This window comes from Astatotilapia calliptera, chromosome 12 (assembly GCF_900246225.1).
Source record: "Astatotilapia calliptera chromosome 12, fAstCal1.2, whole genome shotgun sequence".
Lineage (NCBI taxonomy): Eukaryota > Metazoa > Chordata > Actinopteri > Cichliformes > Cichlidae > Astatotilapia > Astatotilapia calliptera.
The window spans coordinates 7,739,364-7,763,777 of NC_039313.1; the positions used below are offsets into that span (position 1 = coordinate 7,739,364).

The following is a 24,414-nucleotide window of genomic DNA, read 5'->3' on the forward strand; positions in this document are numbered from 1 at the left end:
GCTTTTAATTTGGAGGACGTCGAACCGGAGGTGACATATTTGTCACTGAGCGCAACGTCACAGGGCGTGCGTTTGACAGTAGTGTCCGTGGTAATGTTTTTCCCTGTGTCTTAAGCAGTTATCTTTGAACAGGCAGCAATGACGAACGAAGGCAAAGAAAAGCCTCGGTTTTATACCTGTGACTGTTTCACGACTGATAACATTTTCCTGGAGGAATACAAGCTCCATGTTCGTTTTGTGTCCGAGCAGCAGTTCAGGCTGGACTACCATGCAGTGAGTGGATACCAGTTTGCTACATTTTGATATGAAATACAAATATGATGAGAAATGGTGACATGGCAACTTTGTGAGCTGACAGGTGTGTATTGTTTGCTAATTGTTACCGCGCAGCTGCTGAAGAAGTTGGGCTGCGTCACGGATGAACAGTTTGAGGGAGTGCTCAACAAGGTAAGAAGTATACTGTATTTTACAAGTGCTGTTAAACAGGCCAAGGGATTTTTGACACAGCTGTTTCAAGCATCCCAGTTGTATTTGAAACCCTTACATTATTGTGCTTTGTACACAGAAACAAAATGATTTCACAAAAAACTTTCAAGTTCAAAATAATTAGCGTGCCGGGGATGCTAACAGTCAGTTGTTTGTCTTTTTTTGCTGGATAAGAGGGTGCAGCTCTTTGTAGTAGTTTGCAACAAGTCTCACACAGTGAGCAATCCCTCCTACTTTGGAGGATCTCTCAAGCTCCTCTGGTTTTGATGGTCTTCTGTGATGGACCTTGGTCTTTAATTCACCCCACAGATTTCCAATGGGATTCGGACTACAGACCAGTCAGTAATGCTGACTGGACTGTAATGTGTTTTTGGTGGAAGACAAAGTGATGACCCAAACCCAGTTTTGCTGCAGACCGCTTATTTATTTACATTAAAGCTGGCAAAACCAAACCCAACAATAAAACAACATAAAAATATCAAATGAAAAATAACCGCACTGGACCACTAATAATAAAACATTTAAGGCAGCAGTTATAAATTAAGAACCAAAAAGCATTATGGCATCAAGAGTAGTAGATTCTGAATGACTTGTAAAAGATGCCTGTGTTTAGTAGGGATGGGTATAGTTTAGGTTTTATCCGATACCGGTGCCAAATCTGTACTTTTGAAACGGTGCTCGAACCAGTGCTTAAAGAATGGAGAACACAAGCTTTGTCCAAAAACCTCTTATGTTTTTATTTTTAGCAGTCTCTTTTTTTTCTGCAAAATGATAAGAACCGTCCAGCTCCACGCACGGCGCAATCCGTGCTAACTCACTAATGGAGGTCTTGCAGCAAGCTATCAAATACGGTGCATTTCTCGGCTTTTTAAAAAAAAAAAACCACTATGCGTCGCCAGGTGTTTCATCAGATTTGAGGTGTTACCTCCTTAAGTATCACCATAACTTCTTAAGTCCCAAAGGGGTTTCTGAGCTTCCTGCTCAAAAATGCAATACCCAAATGTAATTGATTATTTCTCTGCAATTACAAACTCTGTGCTTACAATCTTGGTATCAAAATAAAGCTAACACTTGTGAAATTTCATCCGAGGTGTAAATATTGAAGCAGATATTACTGTGTCAAAGTTACTGAGACTGGAACACAGAAAAAGTAAGTAGATTTTATCCTCGCCCCTTTTTTTTTTTTAAGCATATAACCCTTTTAAAATATGCCTCAGTTTCATTACAGAAATTCAGTAACCAACATTTAAACATCATCTGTGCAAAGATTTATGTTTTTAAAGTGAAACAGTGAAAAATTACAGCGCTGTCAATACATGAATATCCAGACGTTGTACAAAAAACCATGCCAGTTGAACTTTTTAGGTATTTAAGAGCATAAATTGATTAATTTTATTAACATGCCTAAAAATGCTTTTTTTTTTTTAAAATACATTTTTGAAGAATTAACCACACATTTACATGGTAATGGGTCAGGCAGGGCGATATGGCCAAAAATATTTATCACGATATATATTTGAAAATTTGCGATAACGATATAACTGACGATATAATTTTTGCGAGACAAAATACAACTCCACAACTTTACTAGCGCAAAAACACCCCCATCCATTAATTTCACTTAAACAAGCAGCTGTTTTTTTTATGTGCATTAAAGCTATATACAAATTTAACAGTGCAAATGCAAATTCCTTGCTGAAAGTTTAACCAAAAGGCATTTCCAGTAGAAATGGGCTGACATATCCTGAGCATAACCATGTATAATATCCACTGAAGGTAAAAAGAGGTGCTTTGCAACATTAAACTGCAGTGTGCCAAATAAAAAAATCAAATATGTATTTTTCAGACCATAAGGTGCATGGGATTAAAAGGCACATTAAGCGAAACAAAGCAGTCAGATGAATCAAACTTTATTCAACTCATTCTTCTTGCTTCCTCCACTTCTGTACCATTGATTCATTAATGTTGTAAATGGTAAATGGCCATTTGAATAGCGCTTTTCTAGTCCTAAGGACCCCCAAAGCACTTTACACAACCAGTCATCCACCCATTCACACAGTGGTGATGGCAAGCTACATTGCAGCCACAGCCACCCTGGGGCGCACTGACAGAGGCGAGGCTGCCGGACACTGGCACCACCGGGCCCTCTGACCACCACCAGTAGGCAACGGGGTGAAGTGCCCAAGGACACAACAACTGAGACTGTCCAAGCTGGGGCTTGAACCGGCAACCTTCCGATTACAAGGCGAACTCCCAACTCTTGAGCCACTATCGCCCTGTATTCTATCACAGCTGCTCTATTCCCATGTTGTTGCAGTATATTAATGACTAACCTTCTATTGTGGATGGATTATTTCAGTTGTTCTCCTGACTGAAGTTTGGTCTGTTTACAGCATCCTGCCATGCGATTGCATTTATCTCTAACCATCAGGAACCTTCATGTTAACTTTTATCGAGTGGAAAAGTGTTAGCGTTCATCCTCCAGCTTCACTGTTTATGTTATTCTAACATAGCTGTGTTGCTAGTGATCCCGTAGCGCAGTGGTCCCCAACCCCCGGGCCTCGGACCGGTACCGGGCCGCGAGAGTTGAGACTCAGGTGTGAAATGCATGTTTTTCAGGGTTTTTATTGGTTTTCAGCGTTATTTTGTAATCGTTTTTTTTCCCGTTAACTCTGTTTTCCTGGGTATTTTCACGTGTGTTATGAATAAATCTTCTTTTTTTCGGTACCGGTACTAGTTTTATTTTGCTGTATTTATCCGCGACACCTTAAAGGCCGGTCCGTGAAAATATTGTCGGGCATAAACCGGTCCGTGGCGCAAAAAAGGTTGGGGACTGCTGCCGTAGCACATCATTATATACCAGCTAACCCAACTTCAGTAACCTTATAAACATCACTGCTGTTTAGTTTCCTGTCTTCATTTATGTTGGAAGTGATAGCAGAGCTGTACGTTTGAATTTTTTCAGAAATCTCTCAGTCAGAACATGCTATATCGTGCTTGGGTAACTAGCGAAACTAGCGGGCTAACTTCCTGCTAACTCCGTTAAATGTAATAAATTCTGTTTTCATGGATGCCTGGATGTTAAACTTCATAGTTAGACCTGGTAAAGCAGCAATGCTGATCGTTTTATTAAAGATGAAAGAATTTAGACAGTTTTTAACTCTCAGTGATGCTGCAGTGTTCGTTTGACTTTGGGACCTGAATCGGACGGAGTTTAGGACCCAGATTACTCCCAGATTTAGAGCACCTTAGTCCAACAAATACGGTAATAACGGTCGTGTCCAAATTCATGGGCTGCATCCTCCTGAGGACCCGGCCTTCGTGGTTTATGTGGGCCGGGTCCTCAGAAGGTCGGGTAGGCTGGAAGTAAACGGCTGTGGAATTGGACGGTCTAGCCTTCTGATCAGTGTCACCACTGTCTCGGTGGAGTGTAATAAACTCGGCCATCTTCTCTGTGCCATCTAAAATATAACAGGACACTGGCGTAAATTCTCGACCATCTCACACTTCTGTTTAATCAGTTTTCTGTTTGACGTTTAGTCAGCTGTATGAAAATCAAGGAGGAACCCACGTGGGGGATTAATAAAGTTTTATTTGATCTAATCTAATCTAATAACTTTAATCTCAGCCAAACCAATTTACTCGTGAACAAATAAAACACTGAAAAAAGCCAAACAATAACATTTTTAGGTTGTCTGAGTGACTTGTATATTACGTTTAACCTGAGTAGCGAAAGTCTGCGGTGATCTGAAAATGATGTGCCGGGAGTTGGGCCATTCTCGGCGGCTTCAGTAACCCTCGAGCTCCCGGCTAGCTATCGAGCTGGTGGGTAGCAGACGTCTCCGAAAACGTTGAAGCACTTTTGCAAATATGCGATATCTTGATAAACCGAGCAGATATTTGATGTTTACACAGCTACTTTCTCCCCTGAAAATATATTAAAAGTTTATTTTGTGACCCAGAAAGATTAGTATGAGTAATTTTAAAACTTAGTAGCGGCCGCCATTGTTGGAAACTGGAGTTTGAATTCTGGGATATGGTAGGCCACGAAGGACACACCCGACCCATCCTTCAAATTCGGGGAAAAGGAGGACGCATTTGTCGGCTGCATTCAGAGGAGTCTACGAATTTGGACAGCCTTCGGCGCGTCGCTGTGACGTAATCGGTCTCAGGAGGATGCAGACCATGAATTTGGACACAACCAATGACGGCATGCACAAAAAATGTGCTTTGTTGTGTATCTGACGGACAAACACCAAACCAAACGCATCACTGAAGTTGCACCATTTTTGCAAACCAATTCTGGTTCAGCCGTTTCACTCAACAATCCGATTTGCCCCTTCTCATTCTCTGTTGCTGCTGTGCTTTTTCGGCTGTGTGCGTATGAAAACAAAGGCACTGCGCATGCGCATTTTACCCATATTCTATCGCGATATTTCATTTTCCTATCGTTGCCTAACATTGTACCAGTACTACCGTGAACAGTATAATTTGGCCCAGCCCTAGTAATGGTCCTTTTCTGCCGTGCGCATGGAGTGTTTAATTGGTCTCTGGCCCTTTAAACTCTGAGAGGCTGTAACTTTGGTTTCTTTTGGTCAATTTGCACGATCGACACCTCTTTTTAATTGTTTGAGCCAATAGAATCACAGTAACGATGCCACGTTCACGTTACTTCAATCAATCAGACGTTCCAAGGCCAAAACCCACGTGGGCCCAAATTTACTGCATGTGATGTCTGTCCAGTCACGTGTCTATAGGTGGGTCTAAAATGGAGGTCTTTGACGGAAAATGGCTCTGATGCGGCTAGGTAGGCGTGGTAACTGCTGATAATCACCTGGCTACCAGCTACCGGTGAAAATAACAGAGGAAATCTGGATTTAATTTATACCTTTTTTTGCTATTTTGCTGGGGCACACTGTACATACTGGTATTTGTGTTCAGATATATTAAAAAAAAAACACTGAAAACTAAGCTGCTGCTGCTGAAATCATGGCAGTTCTGGATGTGAGCGATTAGCCAGCTTAACATTTAAACTCTGCTGCCTCTGATGTCTGTAGTACAGATGTTTTTCAGCTCTTTGAGAACAGCTGATGCTCCACTAGTGGCATCTATGTGCACTTCAATTTGCTGGCCCTGGATCAGCTTAAAAGAGAAAGGAGAATCTCTTTTTAGGATGGTATCAATATCATTGGGATTCATAAGTGACCTGTTAATGCCATGAAGCATTCAAGCCTAACTCATTAGGAAGGTATAACAAACAGAGAATAACTAGAGAATTAATATTTTATGAAAAGAAGCTGAGGTAACAAATGAGAAATCTTTGCATTACTAATAAACTGAAAGTGTCCGCCCTGTTTATGTTTAGATTTCCCAGGAAGTGGACAGACGAAAGCATCTAGGTGTGACATCTGCTCAAAGAGCTGCTGCTATCAAAGATATTTACCGGCCTCTGCATCCTCATGTCTACCATCTCCAGGTAGTCACTGCATTAACCATCATCAGCATTGTGAATAATGAAACATTAACACCTTGATAAAACACATTTGCACTTCACTTCCCCTCAGGAGTCTTACCTTACTTCAGAGTTCAAACAGATTGTTGAGTACTGTCAAAGCGACAGTGCCACCGAAGAAGGCCTCTTAGGCTTGTTGGAGGAACAAGTGGGTAAGCTGGGAAGTTCTTTTTAACTCCTCAGAGACAGAGATTCAAATGTGAAGTTGTTACATTTCCCTAAAAAGTCCAGGTGATGTGGGAGACTAACAAAAAATGTCTGAATTGAGAAAAGGGAGACATGGAGGCGAAATTGTTAAATTAAGGCTTTTATTAATATTGTTATTACAAATCCAATTAGAGAGATGGGGAAGTTGTTGTCACCTTTGAAAGAAAGGAGAAAATGGTAAGACCCAGGACTTGGTCACCAGATAGTAAGTTTAAAAAAAGGCTTTAACACCAGAAAGTAACACAGAGCCACAGCAAACACACCTCACAACCTGCAAGCCAAAATAAAAGGCTCTCTGGCATCAGAGTTCTCCTTTCTTTGGACTTATCTGGTTTAATTGCTGAGTAGATTCAGTTGTACCAAAAAAGGCAGCACCTAAGGCGGAAGAGATGGCAGGACACACTCATACTGGGTCAAAGTCACGGCAGGCCCTGCTAGGGCCATAACAGACGTGATGGCTCAGTTTGAATGCTAAGCAATGATGTCTATTAATAGAACTACTGATTTATAACAAGTGGCGGAGAAGAAAGGGCTAGAATCACAGTGCCCGAAGTTTTACCACAGCTCAAGACAATCAAGACATTTTATTGTCGTTAACTCCACAGCTTTATGCCACACAGAGCATCTTTAACTCATTCTCTCCTCTCTGTTGCAGCTCCAAGAGTGTATCGCTTTCCTTTATTTGACAAGAGCTTCTGTGAGGATCTTATGGAGGAGTTAAAGCACTTTGAGCAGTCTGCAGCCCCTAAAGGAAGACCCAACACAATGAACCAGTATGGGGTAATAAATTAAAGCCTTCTGAAACCACTGAAAACACTCTATACCATCTCCTTAACTGTGCAGTTGTGGCCAGATGTTTACATCTTTAATGACTCTAAAAACAAGATTTGGGGCCACAAGCTTGAATTATTATAGATTTTGTCTAATTTCACTGATGTCCAAGTGATCCATGCCAAATGTACCTTCATACCATCACTGATGCTGGCTTTTGGATTATGTGGTGATAAGCTGTTTGCTGTTTCTCCTTTTTAGCTTGGAGGATTCAGCATCCAAGATTTCCCACAATGCTGTCTCAGTCTCAAGTTGCGCTTTATTTTTTTCTTTGTAGATAGATTTTATATGGGGATTTAACCCATACAGTGGGAAGGAAAAACTCCCTGTTAACCATAAGAAACGACCCAGGCTCAAGGAGGAGGAGCCTTCTGCTGCAAACGAGTGGGGTTGATGGGAGGTTGGGGCTGTATGTTTAACTACTTGCCCAACCAAAAAAATAAATGCAATTATTTATTTTCTAATACTTCACCAAATTAGCTAAAAAAATCACAGGAATTTCTTTTTGTAAGCATTACTTGGATATGCTGCCTTTTGTAGGTATAACAATTTAAATGGACGGTTTAAATGATTTGGAAATTCCTGTATTTGTGCTTTTATTAACATTTCAGAGAGTGTCTCTACCTTTGTAGAAATAAAGCTGTATAAGTTGTCTTGTTGCTCTTCCTTGTATCTGCAGATTCTCCTTAATGAGCTGGGCTTTGACGAGCACTTCATCACACCTCTCCGTGAACAGTACTTGCTGCCACTCACCTCCCTGCTTTATCCAGACTGTGGGGGGTGCTGTCTGGATAGTCACAAGGCCTTTGTGGTCAAATATGACATGAATGAAGATCTGGACTTGAGCTACCACTATGACAATGCAGAAGTCACCCTGAATGTTTCACTGGGCAAGGAGTTCACTGAGGGCAACCTTTATTTTGGTGATATGAGACAGGTGATGCCCTGCTATGATTTATGATGTTGTTTATGATATGATATGTTTTTCATTTTTGTTGTGTACAACTAAAACATATAGATACAAAATAATAAAAAAGTTATTTGATACAAAAGTATAATTAATAGTTTTTGCCTTCTCTGTAGGTTCCTGTAAGTGAGACGGAGTGCTCAGAGGTTGAACACAGGGTGACTGAGGGCCTCCTCCATCGGGGTCAACATATGCATGGTGCTTTACCCATCTCCTCTGGTCAGCGCTGGAACCTCATCATCTGGATGAGAGCCTCACAGGAACGAAATAAACAGTGCCCCATGTGCAACAGGACACCCACATTGGTGGAAGCGGAGGGCTTTGCTGATGGCTTCACAAAACACTCTGATCCACCACAGAACATCTCATGCGCGCTGACGTGATGCATCCAGTTCCTTTTGACTAAAGACTGCACGGGCTGATTATAGGAAGACGTTAAAGTGAACGAATTCTTATGAAGTAATATGACTCATTTGAAATTAGGATGATTATTTTATGAATATTAGTAATAGTCAATTCAGATTTATTTATATACAGCCAAATCACAAATATAGTTGCCTCAAGGTGCTTCGTATAATAGAGAAAAGCCAAACAATCAGATGACCCCCTTCCCTGTGAATAACCCAATTGCGACAGTTGGGAGGAAAAACTCAGTTTGAACAGGAAGGAGGATTCTTGGGGAGGAGCAGCCATCTGCTGTGAATAGTAATAATATTAATATTTGGCTCAGACATTTAGTGTAGTGTCCCGTTTTATAATATTTTCTTGAGATAATATTGCCACTCAGTGTTTTGGGTGAAGATTTCCAGTCGTCATAGGATATTGCATTTTCAGAATCACCAATCAGATCTGATAAAACTGTTTAAAACTTTTGAATTTCTCCTAAAATAAGGCTTTAAAATTCTCTCTTTGCCCTGGAAGTTTTTCTTCTACAAACTTTTTTGTTGTTGCACAATTGTCGTTTGGATTTCAGTCGTCAGTAGGCGTCCTTTTATTCAACAAAGTCAGAATTTGTAGGGGGTCATCTACCATATATTAGATCGATGCATTTCTAAGGAGATGTCATCTCGGTTGTGGGCAAAAGACCTGCAACTGACAAATAAAGGCTATCTCTCATCTCTCTTGTTTATAAATGTATGTATCTGCAGGCTGCAGAAGTCCACATTGCTAAAATGAGGTTTAATGTTTAGCAAAATGTGCCTCATTGGTCTTGGATCAGAAAGAATGAAGGCACTGTTGGAATAATCAACATTTGCTAAGCCACAGATTTGGCTGCGATACATCCCTGCTGTATATCTCTGAGGAAAAAACACACAGTTTGAAATAATAGAAGTTTAATTACACAAATTCTGTTAGTTCATTAATATTCTTTGTGTGTAAATGTCTTTGCTATGTAGTCGAAGTAATTAATTTCTCACACAGAATTTTTTTAAGAACACTAATATGAACCTGCGCGCTACATCTTACAAAATAAATGGATTCTTTTCAACAAACATCACAACATCGTGGCCTTTTGGTTGTTTCTTTTTACTCCTGCTTGTGCTATTATAGTGTTGAACTGGGGGGGAAATTGGGAGGTGGGGAGGGTCAGGTTCACTTGCATATTCAAACACACCAAAACACAAGTGCAACAAAGGCATGGCTCTGGTTGCTAAGGTATTGCTTATTTTCATGTATCTTGCATTGAAATCCAATTCTGTACATGCAGGCTTATGAGAGCATAGTACATTAAGTTTGGGCCTTGTATAGTGTGGATTTAGTGTAATTACAATGATAGTACAATATAGCTATAATAAGATACAATTTCACAAAAAACACTATACAGATAAATATTTCTGCTTGTTACAGTCCTTTACATTATACACATACACAAGTATATAGTTTTCAATGTACCATTCAGAGCAATGTATGCCAAATGGACCTGTTTAAAATAATATTTAAAAAAAAAATCTTATCCAAGTGCAGTCTTAAGTGCAGTTATTGCATCAGTCCCATCTCACTGGGTTCAGCTGTCAGGTGTCTGTGCCATCCTGTGCTGTCTGCGGGTCAGCACTGGCTGCTTTCAGTAGTCTGCCCACACTTTGTTTTATGTTCTTCAGTCAATGAGATATCGTGTCTCAGCTTTATAATGTGGTCTCACTGCTCATGTCACGGGGCCGGTGGTGGTCGATGTCTGAATCGTAATCTGACTCCATCTCGATCTTGACCTGGGGCACCGGGCACGGCATTCCTCGGCCCATGGTCACGGAAGGAGACGACGGACAGGAGATCTTCAAATGGAGGGTGATGCTGAGAAGGGCAAGGTCCAGTTACCATACACACCCATAGCCAAAGACACAGTGGTTCTACAAGGAGGGGAGGGGAATGCAGCGGAGCTTGGCTGTGAGACACGATGATAATAATAATAATAATAATGGATTGGATTTATATAACGCTTTTCAAGGCACCCAAAGCGCTTGGGTGCCTTGATGACTACAGCAGTTTGGGTTAGCGCTTAGCTAACGAGTGAAATCAGTCCCAAAATATTGGCTGTTGCTCCCACAGGGAGTCAGCAGACTAGCTGATGGTTCCCACACTGTGAATGACATAGACTGTACCTACATTATGGTCTGAAAAGTAAAGTGCACTAAACTCGTATTCCTTCTAATGGCCAGCAGGGGGAGCCCTGGTTTCTAAATCAAGTCTAGTTGAATAGACATCTATCGGAAATGGATGGTGAATATGCTCATCTGGCTTTCATAAGAAGACTTCATTAACCACTGGGTGATGCTGTAGTAGCCATACCCATCTTTTATATGCAGCCTGTGGTTTAAATTAAACGTGAGCAAACATAGCTTGAATTTACTGAGTACATTGGAATAACATAATAATAAAACATCCTACTTTTTTAAATGTTAATTTGCAATGATAAATTTGTTTTGACTCTGATATCAAGTGTTTTTGAGTTTTTGATTGTGCACTATTATGCCTGCCTGCCTTTTGCATTATGTCAGCACATGTTGTAAAGACTTGTATAAAAACTCATACAATAGCTTCAAAGGTCCGGCGATCAGTGCATTTTGTGTTTGTATAAATCCTTCAATAAAATAACGTCACAGAGAATTTATGTACTTCCACAGATGGCTGCATGTAAACAAAAAAAGTTCACAGTGTCAATTCCAAACCATGCCTCTAATAAAGCAATGCAGACATGATGGGAACATTTGAATCAGCCACAAAGGGCAAACAGCCCAAAGTTACAGTATTTATGGTTAAATAATGTAAATGGCACTTTCAGTGCAAAATGTATGCAATGAAACTGCTGTGAGGGACGGAGGCAGGTTGGAGAGCTGGGGTCTGACTACATATCACATGCAGGTGTGACTGATGTACTAAAGAGATTCAGCACATGGAAGAAAAAGAAACAACCAAATGATGTATGCTGCACATGGAGGATTATACAGTTGTGTATACAGAGGCCTAAAATATATCCTCTCTATGTGCTAGATACACACAGGACTAAAAAGACCACACAATAACTTCTTCATCTAGTTTGACTGCTCGCACACTATGTTAAACTACACAACGAACACTGAAGCCTTTGAGATACATAGCAAAACTATGCTGCTTTAAGGTGAGCAGTGAAGAGTAACAACATGCTGAGTTGTGTGCAGAGGGCAGCTCAGACACAGGCTGTCAGATATTTAAAACATTACACTGTTCAGCACAACAACCATCTGCATTGCCTTAAAGTGCATGGAGAGGAGACCGAACTCAAACATGACACATGACAACCATGGGACTGCACATGTGTATGTTTACAAAACATACAGAGGAAAATACAGAAGTAATGAATTGAATTTCTTGTTAAAATACAGGCCATTTAAAGGGTGTGCAATAAGTCAGTATATCAATATAAAAAGGCTATGTGATCAATTTTCATGCGACCGAGTCTATCCAAGTATTTGCCAGTTTCATGTTTAGTTTGATGAGCCATTCAGTTAAAATTTCTTATTTTGTCTATGTTCCAGTTCACCCAAACTGCACAAACATGCAATTCCCTCTAGTGGTAATGAGCTATACAGAAATCAGTGTAACTAATACATTTTTTTGCAGGTACATTCCACCCAAGAAATATTCTCTGCAAAAAAGAGGGGGGTGAGATTAATATAGCTTTAAATCAAAGGAGCTTACCAACTGGTAAAGTTGGAGCTACTTTTAATTATTTTTGAACAACTGCATATCTTAATTTATAGTAACACATCAAAGGTTATTTGTCAGCTATATAAATATCTTCAAAATTGTTCTTATATGCAGGATTTAAACAGTGTGTGAACTTATGCTGCATTTTCCTAGTTTGGACTATTTTATGTCTTATGCTGCATCACTGACCGAGTATCACTGATCCTTATGTATATTTTGTGAACTGACCCTTTAACTGTGCACTTTGACATATATATATCTGTGTGTGTTAAAGAGCCCTGCGTGTGGCTGCAGCCTGGCAGTATGCTCCCCACTGAGTCTGTGTGACATCAGGATAGACGAGGTCTTTGTAGGGGATGTGCAGTTTGAGAACACAGTACCTTCGATCCAAGTCTGACTCAGAGCTGGGTGAGTGGTTCGCGTAGCCGTGATACTTGTCCTGCAAGCAAACACATACACACACAGTACAGACGGTGCGCTTCACACACTTATGTCATGGTTTGTCAGTCCTGTAGGGGGCAGAAAAAGCTTGAGTTTCTCACCTCCTCCTCATTGTCATCAGGTTTGGGCTTCTTCTTCTCTTTCTCCTTCTCTTTCCCCTTCCCCTTCTTCTTGTCATCATCCTTCTTCTTCTTCTCTTTTTCAGGCAGGAGGTCATCCACCCACGCCAAGTCGTGCTGGGAGAAGACCATGTCCAGCATCTTTCTGACCACCATCAGACCCAGGATCTGGTGTTTGACACAGAGACAGACCAACACAGAGATCTTGTTTCAGCTCCTGGTAACATTCATCTCATATATGAGTTATGCTGTGAATATGATTTTCTGGATGCCATGTATAGGTGATGTTAATGGGAATCACTGGTTGACACAGTAAAATCAGAGCAGTATTTACATACTTTAAAAACACCATTAAAACTATCGCTTTTACATATTCTGCACATTTACAGCTTCTATATGTGGAAAAGATTCATGTACAGGGTGGGCCATTTATTTGGATACACCGTAATAAAATGGGAATGGCTGGTGATATTAAAGTCCTGTTTGTGGCACATTAGTATATGTGAGGGGGCAAACTCCTCAAGATGGCTGGTGACCATGGTGGCCATTTAGAAGTCGGCCATCTTGGATACAACTTTTGTTTTTTTCAATAGGAAGAAGGCCATGTGACACATCAAACTTATTGGTAATGTCACAAGAAAAACAATGGTGTTCTTGGTTTCAATGTAACTTGATTCTTTCATGAGTTATTTACAAGTTTCTCTTTGTTCACAGCCATTGACATGTCGAAGAGGTTAACACGTGAAATTGTGTTGATATCTGGTGAACGCCGTAACCGGGCCATTGCAGCAGATTTCAATGCAAGACACCCTACGAGACCACCCATCTCCCATGCTACAGTTAGCAAACTGCTTGCTAAGTTTCATGAAACTGGTTCAGTGTTGGATTAGCCAAAATGTGGACGTAAGAAAACTGTCACTAATGAAGAAACATCAGTGGCTGTCCTAGCTTCATTCAGCAAGAGCCCACAGCGTAGCAAGAGCCCACAGCGTAGCACTCGCCGCATGTCACTGGAGAGTTGCATTAGTCGAACATCCCTTCGGCAGATATTAGCTACTCACAAACTCCAGCTACTGCAGCATCTCAACGAGGATGACCCAGATCGGCGCACAGAATTTGCAGAATGGGCAAAACAAAAATCGGAACAGGACCCTCAGTTCACGCAGAAGAATTTGTTCAGTGATGAGGCAAACTTTTATGTGAATGAAGTTAACAAACAAAACCACCGCTATTGGTCTGACACCAACCCACATTGGATGGATCCCTCCAAGACTGTTGGAACAACAAAAGTGATGGTTTGGTGTGGTATATGGGGTACAACGATAGTGGGTCCATTCTTCATCAATGGAAACCTCAAGGCCACTGGGTGTTTGAAATTGCTACATGATGATGTGTTTCTCTCTTTATGCACTGAAGCTGGCACGTTCCCTGAGTTTTTCCAGCAAGATGGTGCACCACCACATTATGGATGCCAGGCCCGAGCATTCCTAGATGAACAGTTTCCTGGAAAGTGGATTGGTCGCCGTGGGCCAGTTGAATGGCCCCCAAGGTCTCCCGATCTGACCCCATTAGACTTTTATCTTTGGGGTCATCTGAAGGCAATTGTCTATGGTGTGAAGATACGAGATGTGCAGCACCTGAAACTACGGATACTGGATGCCTGTGCTGGCATTTCTCCTGCGGTGTTGCTGTCAGTGTGTGAAGAGTGGGAGAAGAGGGTTGCATTGACAATCCAACACAATGGGCAGCACATTGAACACATTTTACAAGTGGTCTGAAACTTGTAAATAACTCATGAAAGAATCAAGTTACGTTGAAACCAAGAACACCATTGTTTTTCTTGTGACATTACCAATAAGTTTGATGTGTCACATGACCCTCTTCCTATTGAAAAAACAAAAGTTGTATCCAAGATGGCTGACTTCTAAATGGCCACCATGGTCACCACCCATCTTGAGGAGTTTGCCCCCTCACATATACTAATGTGCCACAAACAGGACTTTAATATCACCAACCATTCCCATTTTATTACGGTGTATCCAAATAAATGGCCCACCCTGTAGTTTTAGCATCAGCATCTGTGTTTCTTCCATTTCAAAACACTTGTCTCTCAGCTCCATCCATCTCACAACACAGGATCTATAATTTGTGGTGCAAAAGGGAGTATTTCATCACACTTACCATAACGGGAAATATGATTGCCAAGAAGGTGGACTTGAGGACCCAGAGCACAGCCAGACATGTAATCTGGATCAGAGTGAACAGGTGTACCCTTCTGAGAGGAACATGACGCAGGTAGGTGAAGTCAGGTTGGTGCTTGGAAGGCATCATGTACAACTTTATCCTGTCCCAGAACTGTGGAAGGCAATGACAACAAGAGGGTTGAGGGGCAGGAATTTATGTTAAATACAAATAAACTTACAACGATCATGAGTGCTTAAATTATTTAGAGCAGACTTGTGCAGTTTATTTATTGTTGTTTCACACATTGTGTCGAATTGAAAACCTTTTTCTTTTCTTTTCGATTTTTTTTATCTTTGCGGTCTATATGGACATAATGGTATCAGCATACCTGTTGGTTGTTATTGTTACATTTTTTGCTTAAAAGCTTTAAATAAGCCACTTCACATCTGCTGTCTGTAACTCAATAAGTAAGCTGCCCAGCCACAAATTACTCAAATCATAAATAACACCAGCTGGCATACGCATGGTACCTGGATTCCACTGAGAGATGCTACACCCATGTAAAGGAAGACACCGTACAGCACAGGCATGGGGATGAACTGCAAGTGAAGGTACATGTTGGCCATAATTAAGAGAGTTCACAGCATCACAATGAGAGTGAAATTCTGACTCTTAGCAAAAATGAGTGTAGATGTGTAGAGTTTGTAGACACAGCTCTAACCAAGCTAATAACCACCCAAACAGGGCAACTGAAAAACTAATATGGAGGCTTCAAAATGTGGGTACCTGAAATTTGTTTAATATAATTTATTGATTCATTGTAGTGAGCATCTTGAGTTTTGCAGATAATAAAAACAAATCTTGAGGAAACAGCAAAGAAAAAAAGCCTCATATAACAATTACAAAAACAAAAAAATCCATTATGCACCTCATACCTTAAGTACAGGAGCAAGGAAGATGGAGACTCCAGTGAGAACGAACACCAGTATGCCTGTCACTCTTTGTTCTCTGTATGTTTGACATTGACGGGACACAAGAGAGCGTCAAGTCAGTTTCACAATGCACTCATCTACGTCAGCTACAAAGGATTTAGGACAGTGGTTCTGTAGCTCTGTGATGTCGGTAGTGGCGGCCTATTTGACAAACTGCAGTTTCCTTTTTATTTCTGAGCTCTTTGTTTTTACGCTACCTGACCCCGAGGAACTGCGGCTGCTCTCCTGGAGCACTCGATTCACTCTCCATCTTCAGAGAGTCGATGTGAGCAATAGAGATGACGGTGGCAGCCACGTACCAGGGCAGACCCAAGAAGGAGCATGTGGCCATCAGGACTCCAACCCAGAACAGATCCAAGTGATAGCCACAGCCTTTCTGCAGGGCAAACAAAGATCATTTCTATTAAAAGCAACCTCATAAGGGGCAGGCTGTGAGTCGATAGGCTTCTGTCTGAATTTATAGCGCTGTTTTGTGACTGTTACTTTGGCTTTTGATGTTGATTTGACTGGTTGCACACCTACCTTAAGTTTGTTCTCCTTGCGGTTAACAATGACAGCGCTGATCTGCTGATCCATGAAGATGAGGATGGTGACAAGCAGGGCGGGCACAAAGCTGGCCAGATACACCCACCATGGATTCTTCCCAAAAGGCATCACAAGCCAGCCACGACCCGGTCGAGTTGGCTGTTAAATGAAAGGCAGCTTTATTTTTATTAAAAGCGAGGATTCAGTTCCACAAGATCATTATTGGAACATAATTTTAAGCCAGTGTGATGAAGTTCTTTTGTTGTGGAGAGTTAATGCAATCTGTAGAAAGTCAAAGTGCATCCCTGCAACGCTAACAGATATAACGGCAGCATGGATCGTCTTCTCTAACTCTTAGCACGTTTGTTATCCAAAATGTTCATGTTTCCATTCAAAATTCCCTACCAGTCCCCAATACAGCAACATGTCATAGAGCTGCTCATTTTGGAAATTGTTTTTTACTTGTTTTCTTCTATATATAAACAGTTTGGAAATTACCTTAAATTCTGTTGGGACAATAAGCTTGGGAGTTTTGAGTCCCATTAACATGTCCAGCCCAACAAAGGTCATGATGGACATGAAGATAGAGAAGTCACTGATGAGTTTCCTCAGCTGGTGCCAAACACAGAAAAAGAGAACAGTCTGTATTACAAAGATAAACATTTGCAGAACTTAAAGATGAGATGCTTCCGAGGTCTAATAGGCAGGAAGCTGCTTATAAATACTGAAAAGAAAAAGTAGCCTGCCAAGTTTCACTTTAGTCAAATGTAATCCTGGTGTCTGAAAAAGGAATATAGCAAAATAAGAAGAATTACTTCTTTGTCTGGTTGGCTCTCCACTTCCTGCTAGAAGAGTTGCTGTGCAGGTAAAAAGGAAGAACAATGATCTAATAGCTAGGTTTTCTGCCCAAAAACATCTAACACTTTCAAAAACCTGGCAGCCATTTTTTTGTTTATACTATCTTCTTCTTCTTCTTTTAGCCACAGCAGATCATCTGCCTCCATCTCACCATAGTGTTCTCTTCTGTCACACCAATCCGCTTCCTGTCCTCCTTCACTACATCCATGAATCTTCTCTGGGATCTTCCTCTTTTCCTCCAGCCTGGTAGCTCCATATCAAATATCCTTTGTTCAAAATATCCACTATCACTCTGCTGCACATGCCCAAACCATCTCAGGCTTGCTTCTCTGACTTTTTTCAAACCGCTAAACCTGAGCTGTCCCTCTGATATGCTCATATTTAATCCTGTCCATACCTGATCCCAGGTATTTAAATACATCTAACTTCACTACCTCTACTTGCAGCTTCACTGTTTACATACATGTATTCAGTCTAGTTTCTTCTTACCTCCACCTGACAGATAGTTTACCCACCTTGGTTGGGAAGTAGCGGCTGAACTTGAACTTCTTGAGGGAGACGGTCATGGAGTAGGTGCCAAAGAAGAGGATGAAGGACATGAGGGCCAGATCGGGGACGTACTTGCAGGACTTTCCCACCAGAGAGCCTCCATACTTCACACACTCCTTCTTGCTCAGCTGGCTCCAGTCCAGAGCTGTCACATTCAACTGGGATGGTGTTGGCAGCAGTAAGAGAGGATGAAGAAGAGCGTAGTGTTTCGACAAAGACACGTAGAGAGCGAAAAATTGTCGGCGCAGATGTAAAGTTAGTAATAGTGAAAGGTCAGTGGGGTTGATGGAGAGACGCAGACACAGAGGAGGGAAAGCGACTTCTTTTTAGAGACAGAGCTGACACCTGGGTTAGCTGTAAACAAAGCATGTCTGCAGCTGCAATGTCGCCAACTCTGTGGACATTTATCTTGAAATATAGCAACAAAAAGTAGAAAATTAAACATTTAATGAAAGCAAGCACTCACCCCAGAGACACTAGAGCTGTTATCTGGCATTGGAGCTAAACCATTGAAGATCATTGCAGCCACTGTTCACGGATTGGGGAGAGAGAGAGTAGGGAGGAGGCAGGTAATGAGTCGGATAGCGTAGATGGGGTGATGAAGAAAACAAAAGGGGAGGAAAGAAGAAACGCAAAATATAATGAGAATCCAGCAGCTGGACAGAGAGCACTCCGAGTCTCATGCAGACAGACAAAGGGGTACTCACTTGCAAGAGACGGCAGCCAAATTGTTTGTGCATGGCAAAAGCAAAAAAGGATAACAATCAGTTACAGAAATCAATGTCTGCAGAAATGACTGCAAATTACCTGCACTTGAAAAAAGGTGGGTAGATTACCATCATCAAACCCCCCAACCCAAGAAGAATAAAGCTGTTGTTCAGCACTGCAGACCAAGGTTACTATAATTAACTAAAACAAAACAAACAAAAAAAGAAAACTAAACTAAATCACTTTTTAAAAAAATCAAAACTCTCTGAAGCGATTTTGTGAACTTCAAAAAATGAAGTAAAATAAAATAAAAATCTAGAGGAAATATACTTCGTTTTAGTGGTATATTTGAGGCTCTGTATATCTACAGGACTGCGAGTCAACCGCTTTTAACCCTCTCAAGGCAGGCGTTGCCGATTTGCAACAGTTAAAAACTAACAACCTGATTACTCAGAAGTACCACTGCAGGACTTGGTTGTGCATTAGCAACAAAAAGTTTAATTTGAGCCTGAGAGGGTTAAAAAGTTGCTTGTATTTTCTTGCAATACCTGTACTGATTTTCCTAAATCATGCCTCTTACATCGGGGGGGCTCCAGATTTGTTTTGTAGGCGTGGCCATATGGGGGGCACCAAACATATTGGGGTGGCACACCGAAAACAGAACTTTCCATTTTCATTATGCTGCTGTCAAATGTAGGTTACTTGAAAAAGATGGCAAAAACAGAAAAAAAGAACGATATGCCTAGTTAATGTCCTGCTATTATAGCTGATATCACTGAAAATAGGTACATATAAAAAACAATTAAGATTTTGAAATGCATAAAAATCTGCTTTAATTGACTGATTGATGAAACTTATTCAATAAAGACAGATAAGTGTTGGATCAGGTAAGAGTGTGAACTGTTGCCTGTCTCTGTGTTGGCATTGAGATGCACCAGTGATCTGTCCATGGATTGGCACCAGCTTTTCTGCAAACTTATTACATTATTACCAACATAGGACCGCCACCACCCCAACCCCTTCCCGGTGGCGCCCCTGTCTGCCTCCCCCAGACAGTAATACTAATTATAAAGACTAAAACGGAAACTAAAACTTTGCATTTTCAAACAATAACAATACTGCTGAAATGACTACACTAAATCGCAACCAAAAGGTGAAAATGAAATAAAAATAAATAGTAATTAGAAAATACAAAACTATTATAACTCTACTCCAGATATCATCACAAGTATGGTTATAAAGAAATGATGACAAAGACATCCACAGACCTATTATAGTGTAGTTATTTGTCAGTCCTCTCTGTGTGATGTTAATAGTTGTAATAAGTTGCCTCCAACATATGCTTGATATGCCTGTACAGCTATAGATGGTCAAAAACAGCTAAAACAGTATAATTTAATCTTCGGTGTGCTAAATAATGTGGACTGGTAGCAGCTTAAAATAGGCATCTGCTAGGAGACACATTAATGATGTATGCCATTAAAGTGAACGCTCTGTCAGTGAGCAAACACTGCAAAGGAAACCAGTGGACAAAAAAAAAAAGATCTAACATTTCTTTGTAGCAGGCAAACGTTTCATTATTACCTGATCGACTAAAAACTGATGCGCATTATTACCTCGACAGCCATTCATTTGAAATCTTTTTTCTGATATACGTGAGAAATTAGTTTAAATATTTTAACTGTGAAATAAGTACCAAAGCTGAGATAAATAAAATTCACAATAACACTGAGTGATAATTTCTTTTCTTGTCAACAATCAACAGATCTTGTTAATAAATCCTGCTTCATGACCCTATCATGAGCCCTATGCATAATTAAAGTTATTTAGTTTGCTGTACTGCATTTATTCACATATTGTCATAAGTAATAATTAAACCAATGAAGTCAAGACATTAAAGCTGACGGCATTCTCAAAAAAAGCTGTTGATAAAGTGAACACACACATGCGTTTGCTTCTGTAATGTGCCTGTCATGTCAGTCCAATGAGACTAATAATCCCCCTTTTCTCTCTATCCCTGAGTCAAGGGGTGAACTCACTCGGGTCTGGGGCCAGGCACTCGCACTTGTAGGTGGTGACATAGTCGGGCTTAAAGTCTGTGTTGATGGGATAATATTTGAAGGCGCCCACCATCTTCTTGATGGCATCAGAGATGAAGATGAAGGATATAAGGCTGGAGAAGCCCTCCTCAGTAAAACGCGTCATGTATTTGATGATGTAACTGGCATCTGTAGCTACGAGGATGAAACACTGTAGGCACGAGTGCATGCCGATCCACAGACGCAGCTCCATGTAATCTATGCTGTTGCTCCTGTGGAAGCGACAGGTCAGAAAAACAGGTGGGAGCAATGATGAATTTAGGCACAGAACACAAAGATGTCCAGTTTTGTGCAAACAGTACATTATCTGTGAATATAGAGCAGCTTGATGGGGAAAAACAACCGTGCTTGGAGTGTTTACAGACAAATATCAAGGCTTGAGTCATCAAACACATGATATGTGCGAGCAAAATCACCAACTAAACAAGAAGGACTCGGTTTGGACTTCTTATCCTTCCTTCTTTATATCATCATCTTATCAGTCACATGCACAAAATAGATCTATTATCATGCATATATACTTTGCATGCATATAATTATAATTCTTTCCACAATTAAATCTACACAAGTTTAAAAAAGTTTTAATTAATGTTTTTTTTAATTTATTACATTCAAACTGGTTATAATTCTGTATATTTAAACTGTTGATTGTTTTTCCAAGTTTATTCAGTTTTTACACAGTTAAATGTGATAAAGTTAGATAAGCATTCATGTGGAAGCCCACTAATGTTATTTAATCTTTGAGAAGGACCACTGTGTCACTGCATCACGCCAGCCCTAATGGCCATCAACAAGCTGATATTCTGACCCATGAGCGTTTATCAACGATTACTACATTATTACATGCATCATCTGCACGAAGGCATCGGATCACACTCATTGTCAATCTTTATCTCACCTTTAAATACAGGTGACTGCATTTTTCACATCTGTCATGCTGTCTTGTTAACAAACCCTCTACATACAAACTAACATACTGAAATCTCAAAGCTGTCTCTGGAACGCTGGCTCTGTATAGGACCACATTTTGCAGAATCCTCAGAAAAATACAACACCAGCTAAAGTGCTGGTATTTTTGGGCGCATCAGTATGTATCAGGCTGGGATGTCATCTACTTGACCTAGTTTGTTTCATGCAAACAAATATTTCGTATAAACAAATATACCTCTTGGAATTTTTCACAGTGACAATAAAGAAAGTTTGATTTTTGGTTAACATTTTGTTTTTGTTCACACTTAAAAATAGTTCACTGTTTCAGTACAAACACTATGTAGCAGGCTGTGTTTACATTTATACTCTGTGGTATCAGGGCTGTCAATATAAATTGAGGTAAGTACAAGTGATTGCAAAGGGGATTTGAGGGTTGGTATTTAATGGTAGCTGAACTCATTACTTCAGCAGAACTGCAGTCAGAGCAAAGATCAGAATGGCAAAAGCGCTTCTCTGGCTGTTTTCTGGTTAAAGTAACCAGCAAATTAGAATCAAGGCATTAATCCTTTTTTTCTTCATCTTCTTCTTTCTGCAGCATTTCAGAAATTTGGATTTGCATTCAGCCTGAAGTAAATAAAGCCATACATATGCTCCCACATACTGCACATAGCATTTCAACTGAAACTCTTCAACCTAAAATGATTTTAATGCAAACCGTAAACATAATAATGTGGTGAGATGAGATGTTTACTCCTGACATTACTGAGGTCTCTTCAGAACATGAACCTTCCCAGTATATAAATCTACTATGCTCTAAAGCAGCTCACTTGCTGAACTCAAACAGCAGCTTTTCAAAGATGAGGATGGGTCCAGTGGAACTGAGGATGATGAGGGGCTGACCACCAAAGAAACAGAAGACAGAACCAGCCAGGGCTGTACCCAGGAAACTCTCCATCACACCCTGTTGGCAAAGAGAGAGAGAGACAGAGAGAAAGAGAGGTAATAGGGTTGAAATAAGTGCTGCTGTGGAATGAGATTCCCACACCAATTTGTGAAATTAACAGGTGACTAAAAATCGCAAAGTGTTCTGTTGCTGATTAAGACAGCAATTCAAGACGAGAAGGAGAGCAGAGTAACAAAAAAACAAAGACTTCTTTGTGTGTTGGTGGGAGAAAGGTGATAGCAACTGCTGTGTTTGAGAGCATTAGACATAATGCAAAAGGCTTCACAGGGAAGCAATATAGGCAAGTCAAAGCACTAATCTGGAGTTATTTCTGCCTGGACCTGTGTTTTTGTCAATGACAGTTTGTTTTTGTGTGGTGCAAAGATATTGATGCTTAACAAGAAAAAAGAGAACAGCTCACAATGAACTAGAACATGTCAGAAAAATCAACACATGGATGGTCAAAGGAGCTTGCAAAGTAAAGCGTCTGGACTTCTTTAAGTTGCTTGAAGACGTTTCACCTCTCATCCGTTCTAACTTAGAACTGAAGAAGCTTCTCGGATGAGAGGTGAAAAGTCTTCAAGCAACTTAAAGAAGTCCAGACGCTTTACTTTGCAAGCTCCTTTGACTACGATGACCTGGATGACTGAGAACCTTCACAGACAACACATGGATGGCAGCTGGACCAGATGGCATCCCAGCACAAGCTCTCTTATATATATATATATATATACGTTCGATACAGTGCTTTCGGTTCGGTACACATATGTATCGAACAATACAAAATGTTTAATTTATTTTATCAACTTTTCTTCTGACGATGCTGTCTGTGTTGAGAGCTCAGTGGATCTGCGTTCGACTACTCCGCCTAGGCTGCATTGTCGAGCGCAGATCCACTGAGCGCTAGAAATTATTTTGTTGTTTCTGCAACATTAAATTTAAAAACAGTACTTTTTTTTTTTTGCAAATCTCTTTTTATTAGCATTTTTTCCTTTTTAACAAACAGAAAGTACTTAAAGGACATTGTAGAGTAATCATAAAAAGTAAAAACAAAACAAAACAAGACAAAAAAATAAATAAATAAATAATAATAATTATAAAGACAAAAGGAGACAGTGGAGGAGTTACAGTGAGTAGGAGATTAGTTCAGTCACAGAAACCCCATTTCAAGTTAGAATTTAATTATAAAATAGAATAGAATTTAAGATTCCTATGTGAAACCAAAACCTTCATATTGAAAATTTGTAGAGATTAGGATGTTTGTCCACATAAAGGACAGTAATATCGGTTTCCGCCACTGAACCCCTCATACAAATTATATACAGGTCTAAAGATAAAGCACGCATATAATAAAAGGGTTACATCCATAAAAATCCAAAGAGGAATACTTGTCATTGTTGTTATACTTTCCAGATCAGAGCCAATTAAAAACTGTACTTTTTAGTTAAAATATATTAATAATAATTTTAATACATTTCAAGAATTTAAAGTAAAATTTGTTCACTTTGTCATTGAACACTCTGGAGTTCCATAGTTTATTGAGTCAGTCTTGAGTGCAATATCATTTTGGTGTATAGATATTTATAAACAATAACGACTCTTGAATATTCTGACCTCATTGCAGTGGACTCTATTTACAAAGCCAAATACTCCAGTGAGGAGAGGTTCACATTAATGAAATAACAGAATCACTGTATTATGACTGTGCAGCAAAATGTAACTGATGATGGTGTTTTGTAGTTTCTCTCACATAACACCATGACGCACTGAAGTAGATTATCTAATTATAGACAAACTAAATTAAACAGAGGAAAACTGTGTCACTGACATGACAAACTAGCTGCGTAGAGCTTAAGACTTAATATGTATCTTACCTAACTT

The 24,414-nt window shown here is 40.2% G+C and overlaps 2 protein-coding genes across 5 annotated transcripts in view; one reads left to right on the forward strand and one right to left on the reverse strand.

Moving 5' to 3' along the window:
* ogfod2 (2-oxoglutarate and iron-dependent oxygenase domain containing 2) lies at positions 1–8,569 on the forward strand. The gene is made up of 7 exons (XM_026186982.1): positions 1–273; positions 391–447; positions 5,852–5,962; positions 6,051–6,150; positions 6,861–6,985; positions 7,716–7,973; positions 8,120–8,569. The coding sequence occupies exons 1-7, from the start codon at positions 139–141 to the stop codon at positions 8,384–8,386; spliced, it is 1,053 nt and encodes a 350-aa protein (XP_026042767.1). The 5' UTR covers positions 1–138; the 3' UTR covers positions 8,387–8,569.
* A 751-nt stretch (positions 8,570–9,320) lies between these two features.
* slc4a5a (solute carrier family 4 member 5a) overlaps positions 9,321–24,414 on the reverse strand; it is a 39,630-nt gene continuing 24,536 nt past the window's right edge. For 2 of the 4 annotated variants that reach the window (XM_026186979.1, XM_026186978.1), the window contains exons 14-26: positions 22,418–22,551; positions 20,601–20,872; positions 18,320–18,381; positions 17,820–18,011; positions 16,945–17,058; positions 16,444–16,605; positions 16,119–16,297; positions 15,865–15,937; positions 15,460–15,528; positions 14,927–15,100; positions 12,728–12,913; positions 12,566–12,624; positions 9,321–10,292 (exon numbers count right to left, since the gene is read on the reverse strand). In XM_026186979.1, coding sequence (XP_026042764.1) covers positions 10,127–10,292; positions 12,566–12,624; positions 12,728–12,913; positions 14,927–15,100; positions 15,460–15,528; positions 15,865–15,937; positions 16,119–16,297; positions 16,444–16,605; positions 16,945–17,058; positions 17,820–18,011; positions 18,320–18,381; positions 20,601–20,872; positions 22,418–22,551 — 1,842 coding nt within the window. In that variant the 3' untranslated portion in view covers positions 9,321–10,126. The remainder of the gene's footprint in view (positions 10,293–12,565; positions 12,625–12,727; positions 12,914–14,926; positions 15,101–15,459; positions 15,529–15,864; positions 15,938–16,118; positions 16,298–16,443; positions 16,606–16,944; positions 17,059–17,819; positions 18,012–18,319; positions 18,382–20,600; positions 20,873–22,417; positions 22,552–24,414) is intronic. The other 2 variants (XM_026186980.1, XM_026186981.1) reach the window with 2 other exon arrangements.